The 23,434-nt window shown below is 56.9% G+C and overlaps 1 protein-coding gene across 3 annotated transcripts; it reads left to right on the plus strand.

Moving 5' to 3' along the window:
* Nucleotides 1–1,106: 1,106 nt before the first annotated feature.
* On the plus strand, nt 1,107–21,018 carry LOC123355698 (maestro heat-like repeat family member 5). 3 transcript variants are annotated; one of them, XM_044998258.1, is made up of 17 exons: nt 1,107–1,265; nt 2,366–2,724; nt 4,450–4,565; nt 5,935–6,084; nt 7,654–7,808; nt 10,864–10,990; nt 12,195–12,385; nt 12,808–12,945; nt 13,105–13,222; nt 13,736–13,879; nt 14,266–14,442; nt 15,176–15,331; nt 16,425–16,547; nt 16,927–17,029; nt 17,820–17,894; nt 18,721–18,873; nt 20,073–21,018. In XM_044998258.1, the coding sequence occupies exons 1-16, from the start codon at nt 1,249–1,251 to the stop codon at nt 18,831–18,833; spliced, it is 2,262 nt and encodes a 753-aa protein (XP_044854193.1). In that variant the 5' UTR covers nt 1,107–1,248; the 3' UTR covers nt 18,834–18,873; nt 20,073–21,018. The 3 variants fall into 3 exon arrangements, 2 of the variants coding, with proteins under 2 accessions (XP_044854193.1, XP_044854194.1); XR_006575172.1 differs by having other exon boundaries at nt 18,721–18,948; XM_044998259.1 differs by lacking the exon at nt 16,425–16,547.
* The last annotated feature ends 2,416 nt before the right edge of the window (nt 21,019–23,434 follow it).

A 23,434-nucleotide genomic window follows, 5' to 3' on the forward strand; every position in this document is an offset into this window, starting at 1 on the left:
AGGAAAATGATTAGGGGGCTGGGGCAGATGATGTATGAGGAGAGGCTGAGGGAACTGGGCTTATTTAGTTTACAGAAGAGAAAAGTGAGGCAGGATTTGATAGCAGCCTTCAACTACCTGAGGGAGGCTTCCAAAGAGAATGGAGCTTGGCTGTTCTCAGTGGTGGCAGATGACAGAACAAGGCGCAATGATCTCAAGTTGCAGTGGGGTAGGTTTAGGTTGGATATTAGGAAACACTATTTCACTAGGAGGGCGGTGAAGCACTGGAATGGGTTCCCTAGGGAGGTGATGGAATCTCCTTCCTTAGAGGTTTTTAAGGCCCACCTTGACAAAGCCCTGGCTGGGATGATTTAGTTGGGGCTGGTCCTGCCATGAGCAGGGGGTTGGACTGGATGACCTCCTGAGGTCCCTTCCAACCCTCATCTTCTATGAGTCTATCAGTCCTTTGTCCATCCCCTCAGTAGGCACCAACTTCCCCTCTGGCCAGTGGTGCTCAACTCTGCTCTGCCCCAGGTCCCTCCCCCACTCCACCTCTTCCCCAAAGCACCGCCCCACCTTTTCCCTGGTCTGCCCCGCCGCACCCCCAAATCAACCCCTTCCTCTAAACCCCTGCCCCCTCTCTTCCTAACCCTGTTCCACCCTCGCCCCACTTCTATCCCACCCCTTCCCACAACCCCCACCCCGCCTCTTCCCCATCTCCGCCTCCAAGTGTACCATCTCCCGCTCCACCCCGACCCTCCTGGAGCATCCTGAATTCCATGAAAGAGCTGTTTTGTGGTGGGCAGGAAGTGCTGGGAGGGAGCAGGAGGAGTTGCTCACTGGGGCCACTGGCGGGCGAGACGCACTGCAGGCAGGGCAGAGCTTGGCTACCAGTGGGTGCTAAGCACCCACTAATTTTTTCCTTGTGGGTGCTCCATGCCCAGGGCACCCGTGCAATTGGTGTCTATAATCCCCCTTCCCAAAATCAAAATTCCTAGAGATTTCTGGTGAGTGTTGTTAATGTTACGAACTCTTCTGTGTCCATGTCTCTCTGGGTAGGTGTCCAGGGGTGTTTATGGTTAAGTTTATTGTGATGTCACGTATCCCAACTGCAAAGAATGTTCTGCTTCAGCATTCTTGCCCTGCCTTCAGTCTGCCAACTGGCTTGGTTGACAACGGCTGGTGACCCAAGGAGCTGCTGATAGACGCGTACTAGCCATCTCTCAACAACTTCTTGAATCAGCTATTTCCACAGGTGTTCGAAAGAAGATGAGTTTTTACAGAAGGTAATTCCAAGATTCTTTTCCTGCTCCTTAAGCGCACATGACAGGTTGGTGCCTCCTTCTCCTAGCCCAGGGGTGGCCAACCTGTGACTCCGGAGTCACATGTGGCTCTTCAGAGGTTACTATGTGGCTCCTTGCATAGGCGCTGACTCCCAGGCTGGAGCTACAGATGCTAACTTTCCAATATGCTGTGGGGTGCTCACTGCTCAACCCCCTGCTCTGCCCCAGCTCCTGCCACCACCCCACCCTTTCCCCCAAGGCCCCTGCCCCTTCCTCTGAGCCTGCCATGCCCTCGCTCCTCCCCCCTCCCCACCACAGCCTCCTGCGCACTGCCAAACAGCTGATTGCGGCGGGCGGGAGGAGTGGGGAGGGAGGGGGAGGCGCTGATTGCGGGGGCTGCCGGTGGAAGGGAGATGCTGGGGGCTGGGGCGGTAGCGGATGGGGGGCTGATGACATATTACTGTGGCTCTTTGGCAATGTTCATTGGTAAATTCTGGCTCCTTCTCAGGCTCAGGTCGGCCACCCACGTCCTAGGGACTGGTGGGGGCCAGGGTTGCAACAGTCAGGTCTCAACGTTCCGGTTTGATTTGAACGTCGGAATCTTTCAGCTCCCTCCTGCGCCAGCCTTTCACCTTCTCTGGAGGCAGATTTCCACTGTTTTATCTTTCAGCAGACGAGTGGGGGTGAATTTCCGTGGGTATCACCTAAAGGGAAGATAACAAAACTGGTGTAGAATTTAGACTGATATCTCCATAAATAGTATTTCCTCTGGAGTTGCCCCAATGCACTCCTTGCCTTCCCGTTGTGAATAGAAACCTTTTGTCTCATGTAATGATTGTCTAATGTAGGTGTATTGTTCATTCCCTCTGGGGGCACTGGCTACTGTCTGAACACAGGATAATGGGCTAGATGGACCTTTGGTTGGACCCAGGATGGGCAGTCTTGGGTTGCTTATGTTCTCGGTTGTATGAACCAGTCCTGGCTATTAGAGGAGCAGATGGCTTCAAAAGACCGGTCTCCTGGACCTGTGAATCCTGGGCAAACTAATTCCCTTCCTTTAGAGAATGACAGAAAAACCCATTTCCTCCTTCTTTCTATTCCAGGCTTCGTTCCTTTTTCCAAAGACTCGCCTCTAGGGAGCACAGAGAGATCCGTGTGCACAAAGTGCTTGTCCAACCTGTAGCAATGGGGGCATGCTCTGACATTAGCCAGCAAGAACAGGCCTTGCCAGAGAAGCCCCAGAGAAGGAAATGTTCATGGTCCATCCTGTCAGGCATGAAAAGACTCTGTGTCTGTAGCCAATCTGACACCTCGATGGCAGACAGGGATGAGGAGAGAACAATTTCCTCACAAAGAAGGTGGAGGCACTTGTCCCGGAAGAAGATAGCAGCTGAGAACCAGGTGGAGTCAGAGGAGGTGAAGCTGCAGGAGGATACAGGGAAAGTTGAACTGGATCCTACAGGTGAGGATTCAATCCACATGGTTAGCGAGGAGCATGTGAGGAATACTCACACCAGTCACCCTACGAGCCTTACACATCAGGGCCTTCTCACGGGACAGCGATGGGTACCAGGGCTGGCTCTGGCTTTTTTGCCACCCCAAGCAAAAAAAAAAAAATTGTGCAGGGGCCGAAGTGGCGATGGGGTGGGGGGAACAAACCTGCCAGCCAGCGGAAACAGCAAAGGGGGGAAACCAACCTGCCAGCCAGCCGGCCGGAGCATCAAAGGGGGGGTTGGGAAACCTGCCGGCCGGTCGGAGCAACAAGGGGGGGGCTCAAAACAAACCGGCCGGCCGGAGCAGCGAAGGGGGTGGGTGGGAAACCTGCCAGCCGGTCGGAGTGATGAAGGGGGCGGGGGGAGGGATGAATCAAACCTTCCGGTCGGAGCGACGGGGAGGGGGGGCATGAAACAAACCGCCCAGCCGGCCGGAGCAGCGAAGTGGGGGGGGGCGGGAAACAAACCTGCCGGTCGGAGCGATGGGGGGGCGGGGCGTGAAACAAACTGCCCAGCCGGCCGGAGCAGCGAAGGGGGATGAACAAACCTGCCGGCCGTAGCAGCAAAGGAGGGGGCAGCAGGAAACCTGCTGGCCGGTCGGAGCAGCGGGGGGCGGAGGGGTGCGAAACAAACCGCCCAGCCGGCCGGAGCACCGAAGGGAAGAAAAAATAAAAAACCAAAAAGAAAAAAAAATCCCTGTGGGGCAACGGGAGCGCGGGTGCAGGGGGACTCCGAGCCCTGCAGCCCCCGGGCAGCGGAGTGCACACTCCAGCTAGCGCAGGGTGTGGAGACAAGGGGGGCGGCCAGGGCTTCCTTAGGCGGGGTGCTCGCGCCGCCTGCTGGGAGGGCTCCACGCCGCTCCGGTGGGCGGGCTGCCGTGCCGGGCTTGCTGCAGCCCTGGCACCGCTCCCAGCAGCTCCCCTCCTCTCCGCTGCCACCCCCTACAGGGCCGCCGGAGCAGCAAACCAAAAAGAAAAAAACCTGCCGAGGCGGCGGAAGCAGCAAAGCCCCCCCCCCAAATGGGATTGGACGGAAGCCGCCCCTTGGAATCTGCCGCCCCAAGCACCAGCTTGCTCGGCTGGTGCCTGGAGCCGGCCCTGATGGGTACCTCAGACTCTGGAATCCATTTAGTGCCAGATCCTTTTGGCAAGGGTGGCCGAGGTCCATCTCTGAGGTGGGGAGAGCTGAGTGTGTCAGGTCACCCCCCTCTGGGGGTCTGGCGCTGTGCGGTGAGGAATACTAACATTGCTCCGGGCTGTAAGGAGAACAGAGAGGCTGGACGTTGTAGGAAATCATTTCTTGTCTCCTGGATCGGGTCCGTTTCATCAGTAAAATGCTCCAGAGGTCTCAGCAGGTGACACCTGGGAACCGTAGCAGAGCTGAGCCATTACTTCTTGGGGGGTTAAATGCAAATGAGGCCCATTGCCCATCACTGACAGGGAAGGTGTGCAAGGGGAGGGGATAAGTAGAATACACCATGGCAAAGAACCTGGCCCCTAGGTCCGAGGAAGCCTTGTGTGGTAAAAGCCCCCAGGTAAGAGCCATGAGATCGGAGTTCTCTGCTTAGCTGCCAACAACCTTCAGTCTGACCCTGGGCAAGTGGCTTCAGGGCTCTGGGCCCGACTTCCATCCTCTGTAAACCAGGGATACTACATGGAAAAGGGAAATGTTACGAATGTTTCTTTCTGCTCCAGGGACGAAGAAGGAGGCGTCGGAGTCGCAGGGGAAGTGGGAAAAAGGGAGCCCAGAAGAGCAGGAAGAAGAGCGCACTCCCACCCCCTCATTACCACGCAGCTCCCATATGACCATGGTAATGACGCTTTGTGACTGTGCTATTGGAAAGCCTCCCCTGCTGGGTGTATTAATATCTCCCGGAGCTGGGATCTCTGACAGGAGACCTACCTGCCCCTTGCTCAGGGAGCTGAAAGGAAACACTCTTCAAGTGTGATCGACTCCAGCCAGGCTTTACGAGTTTCTCTGGGTTGCTTGAACAAGGCCTAAGTTGACAAAGGGGTTCAGGCACCTCAAGAAGTTCAGAGGTGCTTAGTGGGATTCGCAGAAGTGCCTGACTCAGGTGCCTGATTCTGATGCACTCTCCATGGGACACAGGCACTGCTGAAAATCCTACCAGGCCCCTCCCTGCACTTGTAGGGGTAACCCACGCACCTGCTGGGTGGGGTGTTCTGGCCCGTCTAGTGGCACCAGGACCACTTAGAGACAGAGATAAAAGGAGTCTGCTCTAGAGCCTTAGCTAACAGCCAGTTGGGTTTTAGCTCCTGCGGGAGAGGCTCCTGCACTAAACTCCAGAAATCCCAGGTTGGATCCCCTCTGCCAGGAGTATCTATGAGAGTGTGTCGCTCTGGTGTGCTCTACTGCATCCTCAGCTGCTGGCGTCCAGGACAGACGGGGCTAATCCAGCCACGCAGGCCAGCTGCAGTAACACTCAGGAGGTGCCTGAGACACCAGGGCAAAGGCCTCCAGCACCCCAGGCCCTGGGTTTAGGTGACCCTGGAACCAGCCCCCCTGCAGTAACATTGTGCCCAGTGAGTTCTGACCCATGGGGGGCTGGCCCCAGAGGCCCACAGTTTGGGGTTCTCCTCAGCCAGGCAGACTTGCTCCTTCAGTCGAAGCTACTTTCTGTCCTGCCGGCGATTCCTGCCTGTTTTGTGGCAGCACCACACGCTGCAGGGTGGGGAAGGAAGAGGCATTTCCGTTTGGGCCCTGTTCTCAGTCCTTTCCTCGCAGACACTGTGGGCTGCTAGAGTTGCTGAGCCAATCTGCTCCGGCGCTCGGGGTGGGATGGGACACGGGGCAGGTTCTGCAGTGACCCCTCGGCTGCACTCAACAAGCAACTTGACTGGGCTTTGCAGGCCAATGAGGCTTTCTCAGCAAAAGCTGGGCTTCCTGGGGGGAGGGACTAGAGAGGGAGGAAATGGGGTGCCCTTGGGGTCCCAGCACCGGCTGAGAGGCTCCCATCTCTTCTCAGGCAGAGGGGGAGGGGGAAGCGTATGAAAGACCGAGGAAACCTCGGCACCTGTTGAGGTTTGTCAAGAAAAGGGCTCAGCCGGAGTCTCCACGCTCACTGGGCGCTGCCAGCCTCCCGCCGGGACAGACTGTTCCAGGGCAGCTGAGCAATGGAAATACTCAGTCCCGACAGGCTCTGTCCCTGTTCATTGCAGACCCCCGGGGAGCAGCTTCCCTCAGCCCAGCTCCAAGCCCTGCTGATGAGAGCCGTGAAGGGTCTGACGACACCCACCCTGGAGCGATTTCAAGCCGCCGAGGAAGAGCTGAGGACCATCGTATCTCTACACGGAGACAAGATGGAGAGAGTAAGAGACTCCCACCGTGGGGCAGGGGGATGCTGCGCAGAGAGGGGGAGGGGAGAATTTCCTCTCCTAGGAAACCGTTCCTGGGACACACGGGCATGGTGCTGTGAGGGTTGGCTGAGCCCCTTTCCCTTCATCGCTTGGCCGCGGGGATCCGCGGCGTCCGGTGTTTGACGTGTTCTCTGCCCGCTGGAGCTCTGACACGTCCCTGAGGACAGCCCAGCCCCACTGAAGGGGAGCGATACAGTCCTTTAAACGTTGCCTTCAATCGCTCGGCCTGGAAATAGGTGACATTCCTGCCCTTCCCCAGATACCGCCTGCCCATGGCGCCCAAGTGCAGACTTATTCCCTTCCTGGGCTTTGGCTTTCCTGGAAACTCAGAAACTAATAAACTAACAGAATCCTCAGCCTGAGTTTCCTCCCCAAACCTGCCTGTTCCTGGGGTTTCCTGCAGGTCGTCCCTGTCTCTGGCCGAGTTCCCTGTTTCCAGCAGGTCCCAGCGGGAAGTTAACAAATGGCCCCCAATCAGCAGATTGATTTGTGCAGGGCTCTAACTCCTGCTAGCAGAACAGGGCACCAGAATCCAGCCACCCGGGTTGTAGCTCCTGCTCCTTGTTCGAGAGAGGAAAGAGCAATGACCAATTCCTCATGGAAGAGCCCTAGGGGGCGGCTTGTCCCTTTCGGGTCTGTCCACCTTGTGCTGCAAACTCTGCAGCAGGAGCCGGAAAGCCTGGCCCTATGGACGTGGGCTCCCAGGGCTGGCACTGTGGGGCCAAACGGCAACGCAGCCTCTTCGGGGCTTGGGCTGGAACTGGAGCTCTGAAGCCTGGGGACGAGGGGGCTCCAGAGCCTGGGCTCCAGCCCAAGTCTCCAGGTCTGCACTGCTGTTCCCAGTGCCATCGCCTGAGCCCGAGGTTAGAGACCCGGCTTTGAGATTGGTTACGGCAGGTTTTAAAATCCCGCAGTGCAGAGGTTCTCCTTAGGGCTGGGGCCTGGAGCTGGCTAGCCCCGTCCAACTAGCCCTGCCTGCCATCTCTGGGATGGGCTCTGGGGTACATCAGTGGAACCAGCTGGGTCTGGAGCAGCGCTTCTCTACCTGGGACATCCTCAGAGCCAAACAGGTGGTATTGGACGTGCCCCACACAACACATATGGGGCCCACAATGGAAACTGGGTTGAGAAGCACGGGCCTGGAGGAACTGATTGTGCTAGAGAGATCAGCAGGAAGTTGCAGAGATGGAGGAAAGGCTCCTGCAGGGAAGCCCTTGAGAGCAGGGCTGAGAGCAGTTTGCTAAGGCAGGGAAGGCCCTGGGACAGCAGGGGAGTTTGGGCTGTGCCCACGGTAAGGTTTTGGTGAAGGCTTTTGTGTGTGTTTCTGAGCTTTAAGGTGCTAAACCAGACCTCAGGAAGGCTGGGGTTCCTGGACTTGTCAAAGCCTCTTTCTTGACATTATGGAGGAGCCAAGATGGGCAACTGAGGTGAGAGGCGGCTTGCAGGGCTGCCAGGAGGGGTTACCTGGGAGAAGGCCACTCATGGATAAATCCATCCCTCAACTTTCTGGCATTCTTCCAGGTTGGAGACGTCGTGGGACGTATCTTAATCTGGCTGGACAACGTCTGTCATCCCAGAGCCAGAAAAGCAGCACTGAGGGCCACGGCCTTGCTGGCTCGTTCCCACCCCCAGGACGTGGTTCTGAGCTGTGTGGCGCACACGCTGTCCTCGGACAGGTAGGGAGCTGCTCTGTTATCACCTCAGGCCATTATTTCTCTTCCTGCTCCTACTGACAGGCCACAGTCTGGGAAGGGTCCGTCGGGCTCACACAGTTGGAGGGAGTTTCCTGCTGTGCAGAGAGCTGTCCATGCTCACTAAGAGGAGATGCCCAGGCCCAACCACTGAGGAGCCAACCCTCCTCCTGCACTCCCCAGGATGGAGACATGCCAGTTTTCTGAAGAATTCCAGCACTGTCCTGATTTCTATGGGTCACCCCACTTCCTCTCCCATCCAGTACAGGGCCAATAAATGACTTTGGGGCTCACTCCACATCCCTGGGTCATGAGGTCTGGCTGCTCCCTATTGTGTGAGAGAAGGCAGAGATGGAAAAGGCCCATGAGGTCCATCTGTCCGTCCCCTGGGGACCAGTGCAGGATTGTTACCTGCAGTCAGATCCCTAGTTATTCCATGGCTGAGGAACTGGTGAAAAAACACACTCATCCTTATGGAGCTGCACAGCAGAGGTAAATCTCTTAAGACAGAAAGTTCAAGACCTAATTGTTGCAAAATAAATAAATGATCCACACGTGACCATAGCGTAAATGCAGTGCAGCCTGCCTGAGTCTGCAGACAGCCGGCAATAACAGCTCTGAGATGGGTGAGTGCCTCTTTTCATCTCAATACATTGTGAACTCTGAGTCCTGCTGGTTATTGCCGATCACTTTGCAGAGCCATCCAGCTGAGGTGTTTATAACACAGTCCCCATGTGCCCAGTGATGAGCTGCCAAAATATTAACAACCAGTTCCCTCCTCCCCTCCCCGGGGGGGGTCATGCCCCATCCAACCCCTCATGTTCCTTGACACCCCCCCCCAGGACCTCTGACCTATCCCCCCCTTCCCTGTCCCCTGACTGCCCCTTGCCACCCACCCAACCCCACCTCTCATTCTCGATGGCCCCCCAGGACCCCTACCCCATCCAACCACCCCTTCTCTCTGTCCCTGAGTGCACCCACCACCTCATCCAACCCATGCTCTTTCCTGACTGCTCCCCGGGACCTTTGCCCCTATTCATTCACCCTGTTCCCTGCCCTCTGACCGCCCTGACCCCTATCCAACCCCCCACAACCCACCCCCTCCCTGCCCCCTTACCACACTGCCTGGATCCGGACCTGGTCCACTCCGCCAGGACCACAACCGGAACCGCGGGGCCCGACTCCCCGGGCTGGCACCGGGGCTGGAGCCGCTCGGCTGGAACCGCGGGGCCCGACTCTCCAGGCCGGGTCTGGCTGGAGCCGCTCGGCCGGCAGCGGGGCCTGACTCCCCGGGCCGGCACCGGGGCCAGAGCCGCTCGGCCAGAACTGTGGGACCCGACTCCCCGGGCCGGCGCCGGGGCCGAGCCGCTCGGCCGGAACCGCGGGGCCCGACTCCCTGGGCAGGGCCAGGGCCGAGCCGCTCGGCCGGAACCACGGGGCCCAACTCCCCGGGCCAGGGCCGAGCCGCTTGGCTGGAGCCGCAGGACCCGACTCTCCGGGCCGGGCTGGAGCCGCTCAGCCGGCAGCGGGGCCGGAGCCGTGGGGCCCGACTCCCCGGGCCGGCACCAGCGCCGGTGCTGCGGGTCCCAAGCTGGGCCGTGTCGGAGCCGCTCAGCCGGGACCAGACCGGGCTGGGGAGCTTGGCTGGGGCCAGGGGGAGCCGCTCAAAGTGGAGCTGGACTGGGCCACACGTGCCGTCCGCCCCACCCGGCTTACCTGCCTGCTCCTCGTTTCAGGCTTCCCGCGAACATCTGATTCGCGGGAAGCAGGGGAGGGGGAGGAGAAGGAGGGAGGAGCATTCAGGGGGGAGGGGGAGGTGAGCTGGGGCTGCGGGCCGGGTGGACAGCTGCCTGAGCTTTGTTAAATTTAAAAACTTTTTAGAACCTGGTTGTCCTGGAACAACCGGTTTTAAAAAGGCTTCTAAATTTAACAACCGGTTCGTGCGAACCGCTGCGAACCGGCTGGAGCTCACCACTGCATGTGCCTAGGGGCCGTGAAACCCAACTGGACCCTTGCCAGAGGTCAAAACTCCGTCTTTCCTCAGCATCCTCTGCAATGCAGTTCTGCACTGACCATAGACAAATCTGTGTCACATGGGAGAGAGAATTGAAGAGCAGCATGAAAGAAACTGAATTTCTTACCCAGTTCCGTTACCAGAGGAATACAGTGTTGGTTTTCATATTGATTTGAATGTTTGATTTGTAAACCTTTCAGATTTGAATTCCTTGAAGCAGCCCCAGTGCTTTCCAGGGTCTGTGCTCAGAAGCTATAAAAACTCGGCAGCGTTGGCACAGAATTTCAGTCAAGCTTCCTGAAGACCTTAAATCCAGGCCATTTGCTCTTGTTCTCAGTGTCCCCAGGGCTTGACCACCATGTCCGACCTTCCTCACCAAACTTGGAAGTCAAATGACTGGAAGCCTTTTGGATCTGTCTGCAGTCTTCCTCTGCAGATGCCTGAGGGGACCAGGAGCGGTTAGATCAGCAAGAATGGAGAGAAGAGAGGAGGGGGATTTCAGTACTAGTTTCCTTCCAGCTCTGTCACACTGGGCAGTACAATCTCCCTTTCCAAGCTCCTGAACCCTCTCCTATCAGGGCATGTTCTCATTCAGTGTCTGACCCCATCCACCACACTGCAGTAGGATTCAGCTGCTAAGAGACACTTGGCCAAATGCTGGGTCTCATTTACACCCCCAAATAGCCAGAGTAACTCCAGTGAGGTCAGGCAAGTTCCTCGGGACTGACCCTAGCGTAATAGCGCAGAATGTTGCACAGTCTGGTGGTCACACTGTGCTGGTCACTCTGTGGTCAGATCATGGTCACTGTCCTGGAAACAGCGGTGCTAGCTTCAGGAACAAGAACCCATTAGGGGAAAGGAATAAATACAACCTTCTCTGACGGGACTTGCCCTGCCTCAGCCTCCCTGCACCAATCGGTCTCTCCTCTCACAGACGCCTTTCCTGCCTGTTTTCCAAGCCTCTCCCTGGGGAGGGCAAGAGGTAGCCAAGCAGGGAAGGTCTGACTTCTCTTTCTGAATCTGCAGATGTGCCATTGAGCTGTGGAAGGCCTTGGGGGAAGAACCACAGCTCCCCAGGGAGGTGCTGCGGCAGCTGCTGGACAAGCTCCAGCAGAGATGCCGGGAGGAGAAGAGCGGCAATGTGTCCCTGGCTGTAAGTGAGATTTGAGATGTCACTTTGAGAACCCGCCACCGCGGGGAGGATGGTGCATCTGTGTGTGTGTGGGGGGGGAGCTTCACCCCTTCTTAGCTTCAGGCCACGGCTCCACTACACAATGAAGCCGACCTGCGTTACCTCGGCATACAGCCGCCACAGCAATTCCATCCCTTGTGTGTGTCTGCACTTTGCTGCTTGTGTCGGCAGTGCCCGTCCTCACCAGAAGCGCTCGTCTCGATTGTACGGTCAGGGTGGGGCATTGTGGGAAGGCTCCTGAAAGCCAGTTGACGTACGCGACGTTGTGTCTACACTGACACGGAATTGACGTAACTGCATTGACCTGGACTCTCTGCCACTTGTGGAGGTGGAGTTATGACTTTGGCACCAAGGGGCAGTTCTGCCGATGGGAAGGAAATTCCATCGTCAGGGTGATGCTGGGTGAGGGGCCTTGCGTTGACATAACTCTGTAATGCAGACCAGGCCTTGGTGTGTCCTGGCCACCTCCTAGCTAGGGTGACCAGATGTCCCGATTTTATAGGGACAGTCCCGATTTTTGGGTCTTTTTCTTATATAGGCTCCTATTACCCCCCCACCCCGTCCCGATTTTTCACATTTGCTGTCTGGTCACCCTACTCCTAGCAAACCAAAGAGGTGTGAATAAAGCTTCGCCCAGGAAAAGTTACCGATCTGAAGCGGTTTATCTGCTGGTGCCCTGGCTCTGTGTGCTGCTCTAGGTGGCTCTTTAGTGAGCAGGTGCAGTTCGGGTGTCTCTTGGAAGTATCCAGGTTTCTGGCTCTCTAAATTATGACTAGAAATCTTCCCAGCACAGGATCATGAGATGTCCGGTACTTTTGACTGGGCCAGAAACACTGGGGCTATGAGAACAGATCTCCTCAGGATGGTTTCAGCCCGTCCAGTCATGGCTGGAAACCCAAAGCACAGAGTCTGCACCATTAAGCGAAATAATGGGGAATAACGTCATCCAGACTCTTCTGACCATTCCGTAGGGCTCCATCCTGCTTCCGTTCCAGGAATGGGGGAAGTTTCAGGACCCTCCAAATGTCTCCTCCCCTCTCAGGAGCCAATCCTCTTTTGTAATAGGCTGGGCAGGGAATGAGACCCAAGAAAAGGACAATAGCGAGTGGCAATGGGGGCAGGTGGCAGATTGGGATAGTGGAGTGAAATTCTTTCCCCCCTCCAGGCAATGAGGACCATTTACGAGGTCCTTTTCCTATGGGGATACCGAGAAGCCATCCTGGAAATGTATCCCCAGATGCTCATTCTCTGCGTCAGGCAAGTGCAGTATGTGATGGATCTGCACTTGCCAGGGACCTACATGGCCAGCACGACATCCAGCCCCAAGGAGGGATCCAGCTGCCTCAACCCCCTAAGGTAATGACTGAAAGGAAAAGGAAGAACAGATTTGTTCTGCTCTAAACACATGTGGGCTGTTCATGGCCATCATTTGTTCGGGTGCTATAGTTAGCCCAGGCTCGCTTACACCAACTAAGGATCTGGCCCCACATGCCTGCTTGAGTCCTGTTACCTGTCACGGTAAAGAATCAAGTATTCAACCGCATTGAGTGATGACACCAACCATCTTCAGAAGCTACAGTGTCACTAACTGGTTACAAACTCAATGAAACTGCAGTGTCGACAGGGCCCATTGGGCAGGGAAGCACCATGATATCACACTGGATCTATCCTCGGGGAGGCTAGCTCCTGCTGTCCATGCTGTGTGTGCCAGGGCGTGTGCAGCTTTGCCATGCTCGGGGTTGATCGCATTGCCTGACACTGGTATTTTTTGTCTTTAGCACATCGGTGGAGGCTGTGAAGACTCTTTTTTCCATGCCCGGATACTGGAAGGAATTTGCCAGCATCCAATTTCAGCAGGGTTGGGACATGATATCTTCACGATATTACTATTCGCAAGGTGTTGGCCTGATTGCAAGGTAGGAGCCCAAAGGTTCCTCTTCAGTGGGTCTCTCTTGGGAATGGGATTTCCGTGTGAAATGTTCCTCTGTTCCAGGCTGCCATCTCAGCCCAGCAACTAGAGAGGAACTCTCTCTCCCCCTTGATATCCACAAGGGACTTTCTGCTCCATGTTCCAGAGCCATGATAGAGTTTGAGAACCCTCAGCTCCCTGCCGTCTTCAGAGAGGCCGTCACCATTGTCCAGAGGGAGAAGGAGGAGGAGCAGAGAAATATCGCCATGACTTTCTGCACTGAGGTGAGATTCTTTAGTTGACAGGAGAGCAGCTAAGGCCAGTAAGCTCTGGGCACATTGTCAGCAGCTCAGCAGCCTACAGCCAGCTAGCTCCTCTCCGCACATGGATGGTGGTGGGGCATGGCACAGGGAGGGAGGGAGAGACAGGGTGAGATCGCTCCTGCCTGGATGTGCCTAGGTGGGATCATGTGACAAGAGAAGATGTTTCTCCGGTGCCCCAAGGCCATGCTTCTCTCCTCACCTTTTCCTGGGGTTCTGCTTTTCTTCTGCCCCAGGGGTCGCTCCATGGCACTCAGTGGGGCCTGGAGATTCCCCTTTCCCTGGGGGTTTATTTGTGACTTGTGCATTAGTCTAAGTTCTGGGAATGAACCAACTGAAAGAGCAGCACATGGCTCCCTACACACCGGAGACGTTGTATGGGAGTAAGTGGCCTTTTGGTAAAGATGAGTGTCCAGGGAACAGACCCCACAGGAAGACCTCTGCTCCTCAACCCGATGTTGATTTGGCTCTTTCCAGTTTCTCCAGAGTCCTTCCATTGATTCAATAATGACAAAATCAGAGCTCCAGGCGCAGCTCATGGAATGGACCCAAGATAAAAATCCCATTGTACGTCGGCTCAGTCTGCGAGGCCTTGGCAGTATTGTGCTCCAGCCAGAAAAGGTGAGAGGCGTGGATTGCCCGGGGGACCGAGGAAGCCGATGTCTATCAAATAGCTCAGCAATGAGAGCGAGATCCCCACACAAGCCTTGTTGTTTAACGCACAGCACTCGAATGTTGGAGGTGCTTTACTGAGCAAATCAAGGCACGACGTGGTCCCTGCTCCCGTGAGCTGACCCCTGATTGCAGATGTGATGCAATGGGGGAGGCGGGTGAGCAAAGACAAAGGTTACAGTGAGCAGCTGGCAGAGAGTGACAGGAGAATGACTTTGTGCCCCGTTGGGCGGCTGTGCCAGCCGTGGTGTCTCATAGGTTGGAGTGGGATGGGCCAGCATATGCCCCAGGCTGTCATCCAGGATAGTAATGAGCTGCCTTCTTCATTCCTGCAGGTGCAATCGTTACGGGCCCAGCTGCCAGCGATCATGGACATGTTCTGTGACAAGGACGGAGTGCGTGTCATGGGGGCCATGCATCAAGCTGGACACATCATCTACCTCCTGAATGGGGAGGGGCTTGGATCCATCTCCCAGGACATTGCAGTCAGCCTTCGCCCCTTCATTGATGACGTAAGGCTGGGAAACACAGGAGAACCCCATTCCCCCCCCTCCGCCTGTCTCTGGTGCCCTTGTCTCTCTCTCCCCATCCCCTTGTCTCCCACCCCTCAGCCCTGCCATGGAGCCTCCAAGGGGTGCCCCTGCCATGGGTGGGGAATCTCCTGCTCAGCCACCTCCCTGTCAGAGCTCTTCTCCGCACACCTCAGCCTCAGCGCCATGCTCCCAGCCCCTGCTCCTGCCTGGCCTGGGGGAGAGGGGCCTGGCTCTGGGCAGGCGACCAGCTGTCTGGAGAACACCGGCCCCCAAAGAGGTGGAGATTCCCAGCAGGAAAGAGGTGGGTCGGGAATGGCCCGGCTCTCAGGGGCACCGAGGAGCAAAAGAACTGCTGTGTTTTGTAGCAGCACCTCCCTGAAAGGCTCCAGCAGCTGCTCCTCCCCTTCCCCAGACCGGTCTCCAGCAGCCTTCCCTCCCTCTCCCCTCATCTTCTAGGGGTCTAGGATTCTGTGCTCTCCAGACAAACATTGCGTCTAGGACACCATGGGGCTGCACAGCCCTGCACAGCGTCTCAGGCCCTGTTCTGCACAAGATGTCTATGGCGCTGGCCTGGTGGCCTCACAGCTCCTGTGACCCAAGTCAGTTATCACAGGGGATCCAGAGCAGCGTGCGGATTATGACTCTGTCGCGTTATGCTCTGATCCTGCCTGGCTTTAACCGGGCTTCCCCACTCCCTGTGTGTCATTGCCAGGAGAGGGGCAGTGTGCGCTCCGCTGCCATTTTACTGCTTGGCAACGTGGTGAGCAGCGTGAAGGACCCGGACAAACCCATCGTGCAGCAGGAAATGATCCACTGCTTGCTCCCGCTGCTGCTGCATCTTGAAGACCGGGATGAGAGTGTGACACTGGTAAGTGCCATGGTCATTATTTCCTGAAGAGCAAAGAGCCAGAATCCCCTGGGGCCCCCACTCCATTAATGGCCAGAGCCCCTTGCCCAAGCAGAGTCTTCTCCTCCCTGCTTCACTCCATGCTGGAGCCCAGTGCCTCATCCATTCTCACAGCACACAGCACAATTGGGAAGAAAAGCCTTCTTCTGGGAAAGAGCCCTGACCCTCTCCTGCAAAGACAGGCCTCAGGCCTTTGGGCTGCTGCATCCAAAGGCTCACAACAAGAGGCAGCAAGAGAAAAGGGAGCACAGATCTGTAAGTGCCCTTCGCTTCAGGGAGCTGATATCTGCCCACAGCCTTCTGGAAAGTGGGTGCAGCTGCCCTGACTTCTTCCCTGGAGCTCCTGAGAGAACTTCTCCAGGTCCCAGCTTCCCAGCATTCACCGGACGTTGCCCTCTTTCGTTGGGCCAGCTGGGATGTGGAGGGAAGCCTGATCTGGGGCCCCTTTGGTCCGACTCTTTGGGATCCCAAAGCTGACTCACGCTCTCATGCAGTCTCTTTGCGCCTAAGGACTGAGCTGTGGAGATCTCTTATGAATCTTTCCAGGGCCGTCCATAGAGGGGCGCAGGGCCTGGGACAACACTCCCTACTCTGTCCTAAGCCCCAGCCCCACTCCATCCCTTCCCCCAAGTGCCACCCCACCTCTTCTCACCCCTGCTCCGCCCCCTGCCCCATCCCTATTCCACCCCACACCACAAACCCCCCCCCCCCCAATTCCCGAACGACGCTGGGAGCTGGCAAGGTGGGGCATAGCATAGTGGGACCGGGAGTCCTGCTCCTGGCCCCTGCATGGCCCACGTCCTGCGTCCCCCTGAAGTGCGGGGCCCCCCAAAGCGCAGGGCCCTGGTCAACCACTCCAAACCATCCAAAGACAGGACGGCTCTGGCTCGCTCCAGCCAATTCCCTCTCCTGAGCACACTCCTGTGTACAACAAATGACAGGAATCTCCTCCACTAGCAGGAAAAGCAGGAGAACAAGGGACGGGGAAGGCTCCATGTCCCCCAGACTGTCCCTCTCTCAGTGAGAATCCTCTTGGTCTCACCTTCTCTTGCAGCGATGCAAACTGACGCTCTTCCGCTGCGCAGTGTTTCTCAGGTGGGCTCATTTGAAGATGCTGTTCCGCAGCATGGCCTGGGATGGCTCCACACAGCTCATGAAGTGTACCTGGAAGTGCTTGGTAGGTCAATTCCTTGTGCCTTGAGAGTGGACTTGAGGGAGACCTTTTTAACCCCACACCCTGAGTATCCATCTGCTTCCGTCGGGTGGCAGGACTCTATTCCAGGCTCTCTGCTGGTTCATTTCTGCAGGAGTTACAATCTCTTCACATTTTTGAACATTTTCTCCTCAACTGTCAGACCTGCAAACGTTTGTCTTTGAAAATGAAAGCTGAGGTTCTGGAGAACACAATAGTAACTCCAGAGAGGTGCTGCTGTGGCGCATGGGCTCATACTGGCTGTTGCCATGCCCTGGCTCTATGCTTTGGCTTCCCTGGACTAGTCGCTGTGGGGAGAACATGTCATTTGTATATTGTGCGTTTCTTCCTCCTTTCTTCCTAGATGCAGAACAACAAGAGCCACATCCCCAAATTCCTGTTCCAGGCCTTAGAGTACCTGGAAAGCTCACAGACAACAATCAGACATTCTGCAGCCCTGTTCATTGGTAAGCAGAGCAACTTCACTTGAGCTTTCTTGAACTGCTTCCTTCAAAGCCCTTTTCTAGACTGCTGCTCTGTTCCCTCCGACAGCACCAGAATCCTGAAAGTAAGTGTGTGGGGGGGGGGGAGGGGTGCGCCTAAGAGGGCCCTGCACCCAGTGAGGATCCCTTCCCTGGCTAGAGGCGTCTTTTTAATTTTTACTCACCTAGCGGCGCTCTGGGTCTTCGGCGGCACTTCGGCAGTGGGTCCTTCAGTGCCGCCGAAGACCTGGAGCGAGTGAAGGACCCACCGCCGCCGTGCGGCCAAAGACCCAGCGCGCCACCCAGTGAGTACAAGCCCCACGTGGTTTTTTATATATGTGGTTGTTGTGGTTGTTGGTTTTTGGTCATCCTTGCCGGGGCCCCGTCGAAACTGTTTGAATTGGGCCCCGCACTGCCTAAAGCCGGCCCTCTGTGTGTGTGGGTGTATGTGTGTGTGTGATAGAGAGAGAGAGAAAAAATTAACATGTCTTCCAAGATGAAGGGAGCAACTTAGCTCTATTGACCGCACCAACTTCCCCTGCCCACAACAACTCTTTGGCTGCGCCTAGGGGAAACCAGCATGATGTGAATTCAATCTCCTTTGGAAATCAGTCTCTCAGTGACTTCTAGGCTCCTGATGCTTTATCTAATGTGCTTTGTGAACAGGTGTAAGGAATGTATTTAATTTCCCAAGGGCTGTCTTGGGAGAATGGCTGCATCTTTCGCAGTTTTCAGCAAAGGATTTGAAAAGTAATAAGATTCATTGTCTGTCTAGGAAATACTATCCACCATTACTGTGACTTGTTGTCTGAAACAGTGACTGAAGATGGCATCTCCCGCCTGTATGAAGGTAAGGAAATACCTCTGTGTGTTTGTGCCTCTGTGGGAAGTACAGGGGTGCAGCACAGGGCCTGAACACAGGTTGGAATGTGTCCCTCTCTGTCTAAGGACAGTGTTTAAGGAAGAAGGATGGTCACGTGAGCTTTCATCGAGGTGCCACAATATGTGTACGGGAGCAGGGGAATTCCATCCCTAGCTCCTAGAATAGACGTAGCCTTAGAGCTGTTTGGGGAGACTGTCTTCATAGAGGTCAGAACGTCTCTAAAGGAAGGGCTGACAGAATTGAAAAGGGCTGTTGTTATTATTAAGGGCGATGATGAGGATGACAATTACCCTCTGTCACTTGCCCTCCCTGGAATGGAGAGATTTCAGGCCAGGGAACCACTCAGAACTTGGTTATCAACTCACAGGAAATCCCCTGAGTCCACATTGGAAACATCTTTCCCTGTGACCTCTTAAGGAATGAAGGCACAGGGCCACACAGGATTTCAGTAGACATTAGGAGTCTAAATCTCTCTGCAGATCTGTGCGTAAATGTTGGATCATTTAACACCTCTGCTGCTGTCACTTTTCTGTTCCATCCCAAGCAGAGTTGCCCCCACCTGCCTGTGTTTTAGCGTGTGGACGTGCGTATGCTGGGGGAGGGGGAAGTTACGCACGGAATGGGGTCTCCTCTCTGTCCAGGGCTATTTTGGGAGTAGCTGAGTTGCTGTTTCTTGCCCGCAGACTCTTGGGTAGCTAATAGCATGTGGCAATGGCCATCTGAAGGGGAGGTTTCCTAGGCACCAGTCACATCAGCACCATGGGGCTTTCAACCCGTTTCCTCTTTGTTTCAGCTTTTCAGGAAGTGCCTTTGACATCTGACAGCACCACAGGGCACATCCTCAATAGATATTACAAATGGCTGCAGAAGCTTAGAAATCTCGTGTCGGGTTCCGCATTCGACTAGGGAACGGGACCGACACAGAAGACCTCTTTGTCCTGCTATGGTACGTACAACAGCGTCTTTGGAACAAGGACTGAACAACGAGGTGGATACTGGCAGATGACAGACAATTGTGTAGGTCAGTGAGGCGTAGAGAAGACTTTGAAGAAGTTGAAAGGGATCTAATAAAGCCATGTGACTGGGCAGCACAATGGCAGATGAAACCCAGAGCTGACAAACTCAGGGCCATGCGCATGGAAAGCAGTGAGGTGAACGACTCCTACATATCGCTGGTGTCGGACACCAAAGCATGGACGGTTGGGCCCAGTGGCTGGAGCAGGGGTGGTGGGGCCTAGTGGAGGTCGAGCCGAGGGTTGGAGCCGGAGTGAGGAGGAGCTAGGGGCAGGGCCAGGGTGGGATTAACGATTCGCAGCCAACAGGAGCTGTAGGGGGCGGAGCCTACAGGCAAGAGCAGCTCATAGACTATCACTAGCAGGGTTGGAAGGGACCTCAGGAGGTCATCTAGTCCAACCCCCTCCTCAACACAGGACCGATCCCCAACTAAATCCCCAAATGGCCCCCTCAGGGGTTGAACTCTCAACCCTGGGTTTATCAGGCCAATGCTCAAACCACTGAGCTACCTCCCAGGATAGAGGTTCCCGGGGTGGTGCTCATTGCAGCGTTGCGGCTGCGGGGGGGAGAGGAACGGCAGCGCGCGGAGCCGCCTCGCCCCACCCCAGCCAGGCAGAGCCGGCCCAGCTGGAACGCAGCACACAGGGGCTTTAGTGGTTGTACCACGGGGCCCCCCTTAGCCCTACTCCTTTCATGAGTGCATCACTGCCCCACTTCTGCCCCAGCCCCACACACGGTTACAGGGCAGAACCCTGTAGCTGAGCTCTGAAATCTCTCTCACTGTAATGAAGTTACTGCAGAGTCAGGACAACCCCACCTTTGGGCTCCATGTCTGACATCTCTCCCCACTGCACAGAGCCCTACATTCACAGAGCTTCTCCCATGTGATTCCCTCAGTCATCAGAGCCAGGCGGAGAGAGGAGAAAGTCTCCCAGACTCCCTCTATCCATTGCCAGCCCACAGGGTAGCGGAGGTTGTGGGGGGTTGGGTGCTCTCTTTACGCAATGCCAGCTCTCAGGGAAGTTACAAAGGAGCATTAGCAAAGTGCGGTGGTTTTGTGCTGTGGAAAACTACCCTGCTTGAAGGTTTTGTTCTTCTGATTTGTGTTCCTGCCCTTTCTCCCTCTTACAGACATCTAGAGGCTAACAGGAGCCAACTGAGCCCACCACTGATCACACCTCTTGGGAGACGGCAAAGCAGCTGTTGCATGGGAAGGAGGAGAGAGAAGAGGCAGAGCAGGATGTGCCGGGGTGCACCAGTCACACATAACCTCACAGTCTAGGTGGAGGAAGCCAAGCCCCTCCCCAGCCCTGCCGCACATGCTACAACTGGAGCACCAGTGTGAAAGGGAGCAGCTCAGCTCGGTCTAGGCAGATGCCGAAAATGGAGGATGCACATTGTAGGCTCCATTCCAGAAGCAGCTGAAGCCCCTGACTGCAGAGCCCCGAGGTGCCGAGACCCAACCCCATCCCCGGGTGCCTGCAGACGTGCAAGGGAGCTCGGAGTCTCTGGGAGATTCCCACCCCGGGAGCCCAGAGACCCCCAGCCCATGGCCTAGAGACATCTCGTAGGAAGTAACCTGGGAGAACTAGCCACCGTCATGCTGAGTGACGTCAGATGTTCTGGCTGGATCCCCACTGACTCAGTGCCAAACACACTGGCCATGGACAAGGCCCTGGGGTAGGACCTGGAGGGGAGTAACGAGGGCCTGAATCCCCCTACCCTGGCCACCATCCATCCTTGGGTGGCAGCCCACCTCCCCAATGTGCCACTAGACTGCACAACCCCAAGAGGAGGGGCGGCCATCTTGTCTCTGAACTCTTAGCCAAACAGCCCTGCGCTGAAGGGCAGTGATATAGACTCTGGTCGTTGGGCCACACAGCACTGAGGGAGAGAGCAGCCATATTGTCTGGAGCCATCGGGCCACACAGGCATGAGAGACAGGATAGCAGCACGGACTCTGGTCTCTGGGCCCCACAGCCCCGACGGGGAGGGCGGCCGCACGGACTCTGGTCGTCGGGCCACACAGCCCCGCCGGAGAGGGCGGCCGCACGGACTCTGGTCGTTGGGCCCCACAGCCCCGCCGGAGAGGGCGGCCGCACGGACTCTGGTCTCTGGGCCCCACAGCCCCGCCGGAGAGGGCGGCCGCACGGACTCTGGTCTCTGGGCCCCACAGCCCCGCCGGAGAGGGCGGCCGCACGGACTCTGGTCTCTGGGCCCCACAGCCCCGCCGGAGAGGGCGGCCGCACGGACTCTGGTCATTGGGCCACACAGCCCCGCCGGAGAGGGCGGCCGCACGGACTCTGGTCTCTGGGCCCCACAGCCCCGCCGGAGAGGGCGGCCGCACGGACTCTGGTCTTTGGGCCACACAGCCCCGCCGGAGAGGGCGGCCGCACGGACTCTGGTCGTTGGGCCCCACAGCCCCGCCGGAGAGGGCGGCCGCACGGACTCTGGTCAGTGGGACCCACAGCCCCGACGGAGAGGGCGGCCGCACGGACTCTGGTCAGTGGGTCACACAGCCCCGACGGAGAGGGCGGCCGCACGGACTCTGGTCGTTTGGCCCCACAGCCCCGACGGAGAGGGCGGCCGCACGGACTCTGGTCTCTGGGCCACACAGCCCCGCCAGAGAGGGCGGCCGCACGGACTCTGGTCGTTTGGCCCCACAGCCCCGACAGAGAGGGCGGCCGCACGGACTCTGGTCTCTGGGCCACACAGCCCCGCCAGAGAGGGCGGCCGCACGGTCTCTGGTCGTTGGGCCCCATAGCCCCGACGGAGAGGGCGGCCGCACGGACTCTGGTCGTTGGGCCCCATAGCCCCGACGGAGAGGGCGGCCGCACGGACTCTGGTCGTTGGGCCACACAGCCCCGACGGAGAGGGCGGCCGCACGGACTCTGGTCTCTGGGCCACACAGCCCCGACGGAGAGGGCGGCCGCACGGTCTCTGGTCGTTGGGCCACACAGTCCCGATGGAGAGGGCGGCCGCACGGACTCTGGTCGTTGGGTCACACGGCCCCGCTGGAGAGGGCGGCCGCACGGACTCTGGTCGTTGGGTCACACGGCCCCGCCGGAGAGGGCGGCCGTACGGACTCTGGTCTCTGGGCCCCACAGCCCCGACGGAGAGGGCGGCCGCATGGACTCTGGTCATTGGGCCCCATAGCCCCGACGGAGAGGGCGGCCGCACGGACTCTAGTCTCTGGGCCACACAGCCCTGAGGGGGAGGGCAGCTGTTTTGACTGTGGCCATTAGGCCAAACCACACTGAGGCTAAGGGCAGTTATTTGGTTCCAGCCAAGGGACCTCGCTCCTTCACCCCAAGGCATTGCTCATCTGTCACCATGAGAGTGACCCCATGACATAAGACTTTTGGGGTCAAGATGCAAACGTAAGCAGAAGCAAGGAGTGTCATGTGACCCCTCTAAGAGCTCCTCCCACTCCTCCCCCAATCTGGGGGTGTTTTATCCTCATCGATCTGCCTCAGGAATGGATCTGAAAAATGGGGGAAAGTTCTGGGGCAGAGTGACCCATCCGGAAGTGGGTCATGTAACCCCTCCAAGAACTCACCTCAGTGGGGGTGGGCCTCATCCCCTTAGGAGCAACCAGAGAGGGGATTTCACCAGATAGGTGAAAGTGCCATGGTGGGGTGACCTGCCCATAAGAGGGGCCCATCACCCCTCCATGAAATCCCCCCACCGTCCTCTGCTAATCGATCAGGGTTTCACACTCACCCCTTAGGCCATCCCAGAAGGGAAACGTACCGATCAGAATAGGTAGTGCCCGAAGGCCTAGGCCAGAAGCCGCCGATCTCTGGAGCTCCATGTTTGCGTGACTGGCAGCATCGTCCTGGAAGTTGCAACCCAACACTGCGCGGAAGAAGCCGACTCGTTCCAAGGATGTGTTTTGCGGAAATCATGGCCTCGACCTTCGAGCTATATCTGTTCTGATTGGTACATGTTTCCTTCTGTGATGGCCCAAGGTGGGAGTGAAACCGTCGCCAATTGGTAGAGGGTGGTGTGAGGGCTTTTTAGATGGACCACGGGATCCTGTTGCGGGCAGGTCACTCCGCTACCTTACTTCCATGTTTGGTCAAATCCCCTCTCGGGGTGGTCCTACAGGGATGACGCCCACTTCAGTTGGTAGAGGACAGACGGAGGAGTTCTCAGAGGGGATACACAACCCCCTTCGAGATGGGTCACCCTGTCCCCGTTCATTCCCCGATTGGTCAAATCCAGTCTCCAGGTTGTAAAATGCTAGTTGCCCCTGCCAAATTTTAGTAAAAGAAGAGAAGAAAGGCATGTACCTTTTGCGTTATCTATAAGGTGGCCATCTTGGACTTGGGAAAAGAATGTGGTGACCTTTTGCCATCTATTATTTTGGGATGGGAAGCACACACCCACGCATGGATTGAATCCGCGTAGATAGGGTCTAACATCCAGGCAGAGACGACGCAAAGAGGGATAGGGAGGGGTTTTAGTTAGGTCTACTCACCCGTTCCTGT

Source organism: Mauremys mutica, chromosome 24 (genome assembly GCF_020497125.1).
Source record: "Mauremys mutica isolate MM-2020 ecotype Southern chromosome 24, ASM2049712v1, whole genome shotgun sequence".
NCBI classification, from domain to species: domain Eukaryota; kingdom Metazoa; phylum Chordata; order Testudines; family Geoemydidae; genus Mauremys; species Mauremys mutica.

What these genes read in the sequence shown, in the direction of transcription:
- LOC123355698 (XM_044998258.1), top strand. An exon ending in ACGGAGACAAGATGGAGAGA is followed by an intron (nt 6,085 to 7,653) that starts GTAAGAGACTCC and finishes GCATTCTTCCAG; the next exon opens with GTTGGAGACGTCGTGGGACG. An exon ending in GCGGCAATGTGTCCCTGGCT is followed by an intron (nt 10,991 to 12,194) that starts GTAAGTGAGATT and finishes TCCCCCCTCCAG; the next exon opens with GCAATGAGGACCATTTACGA.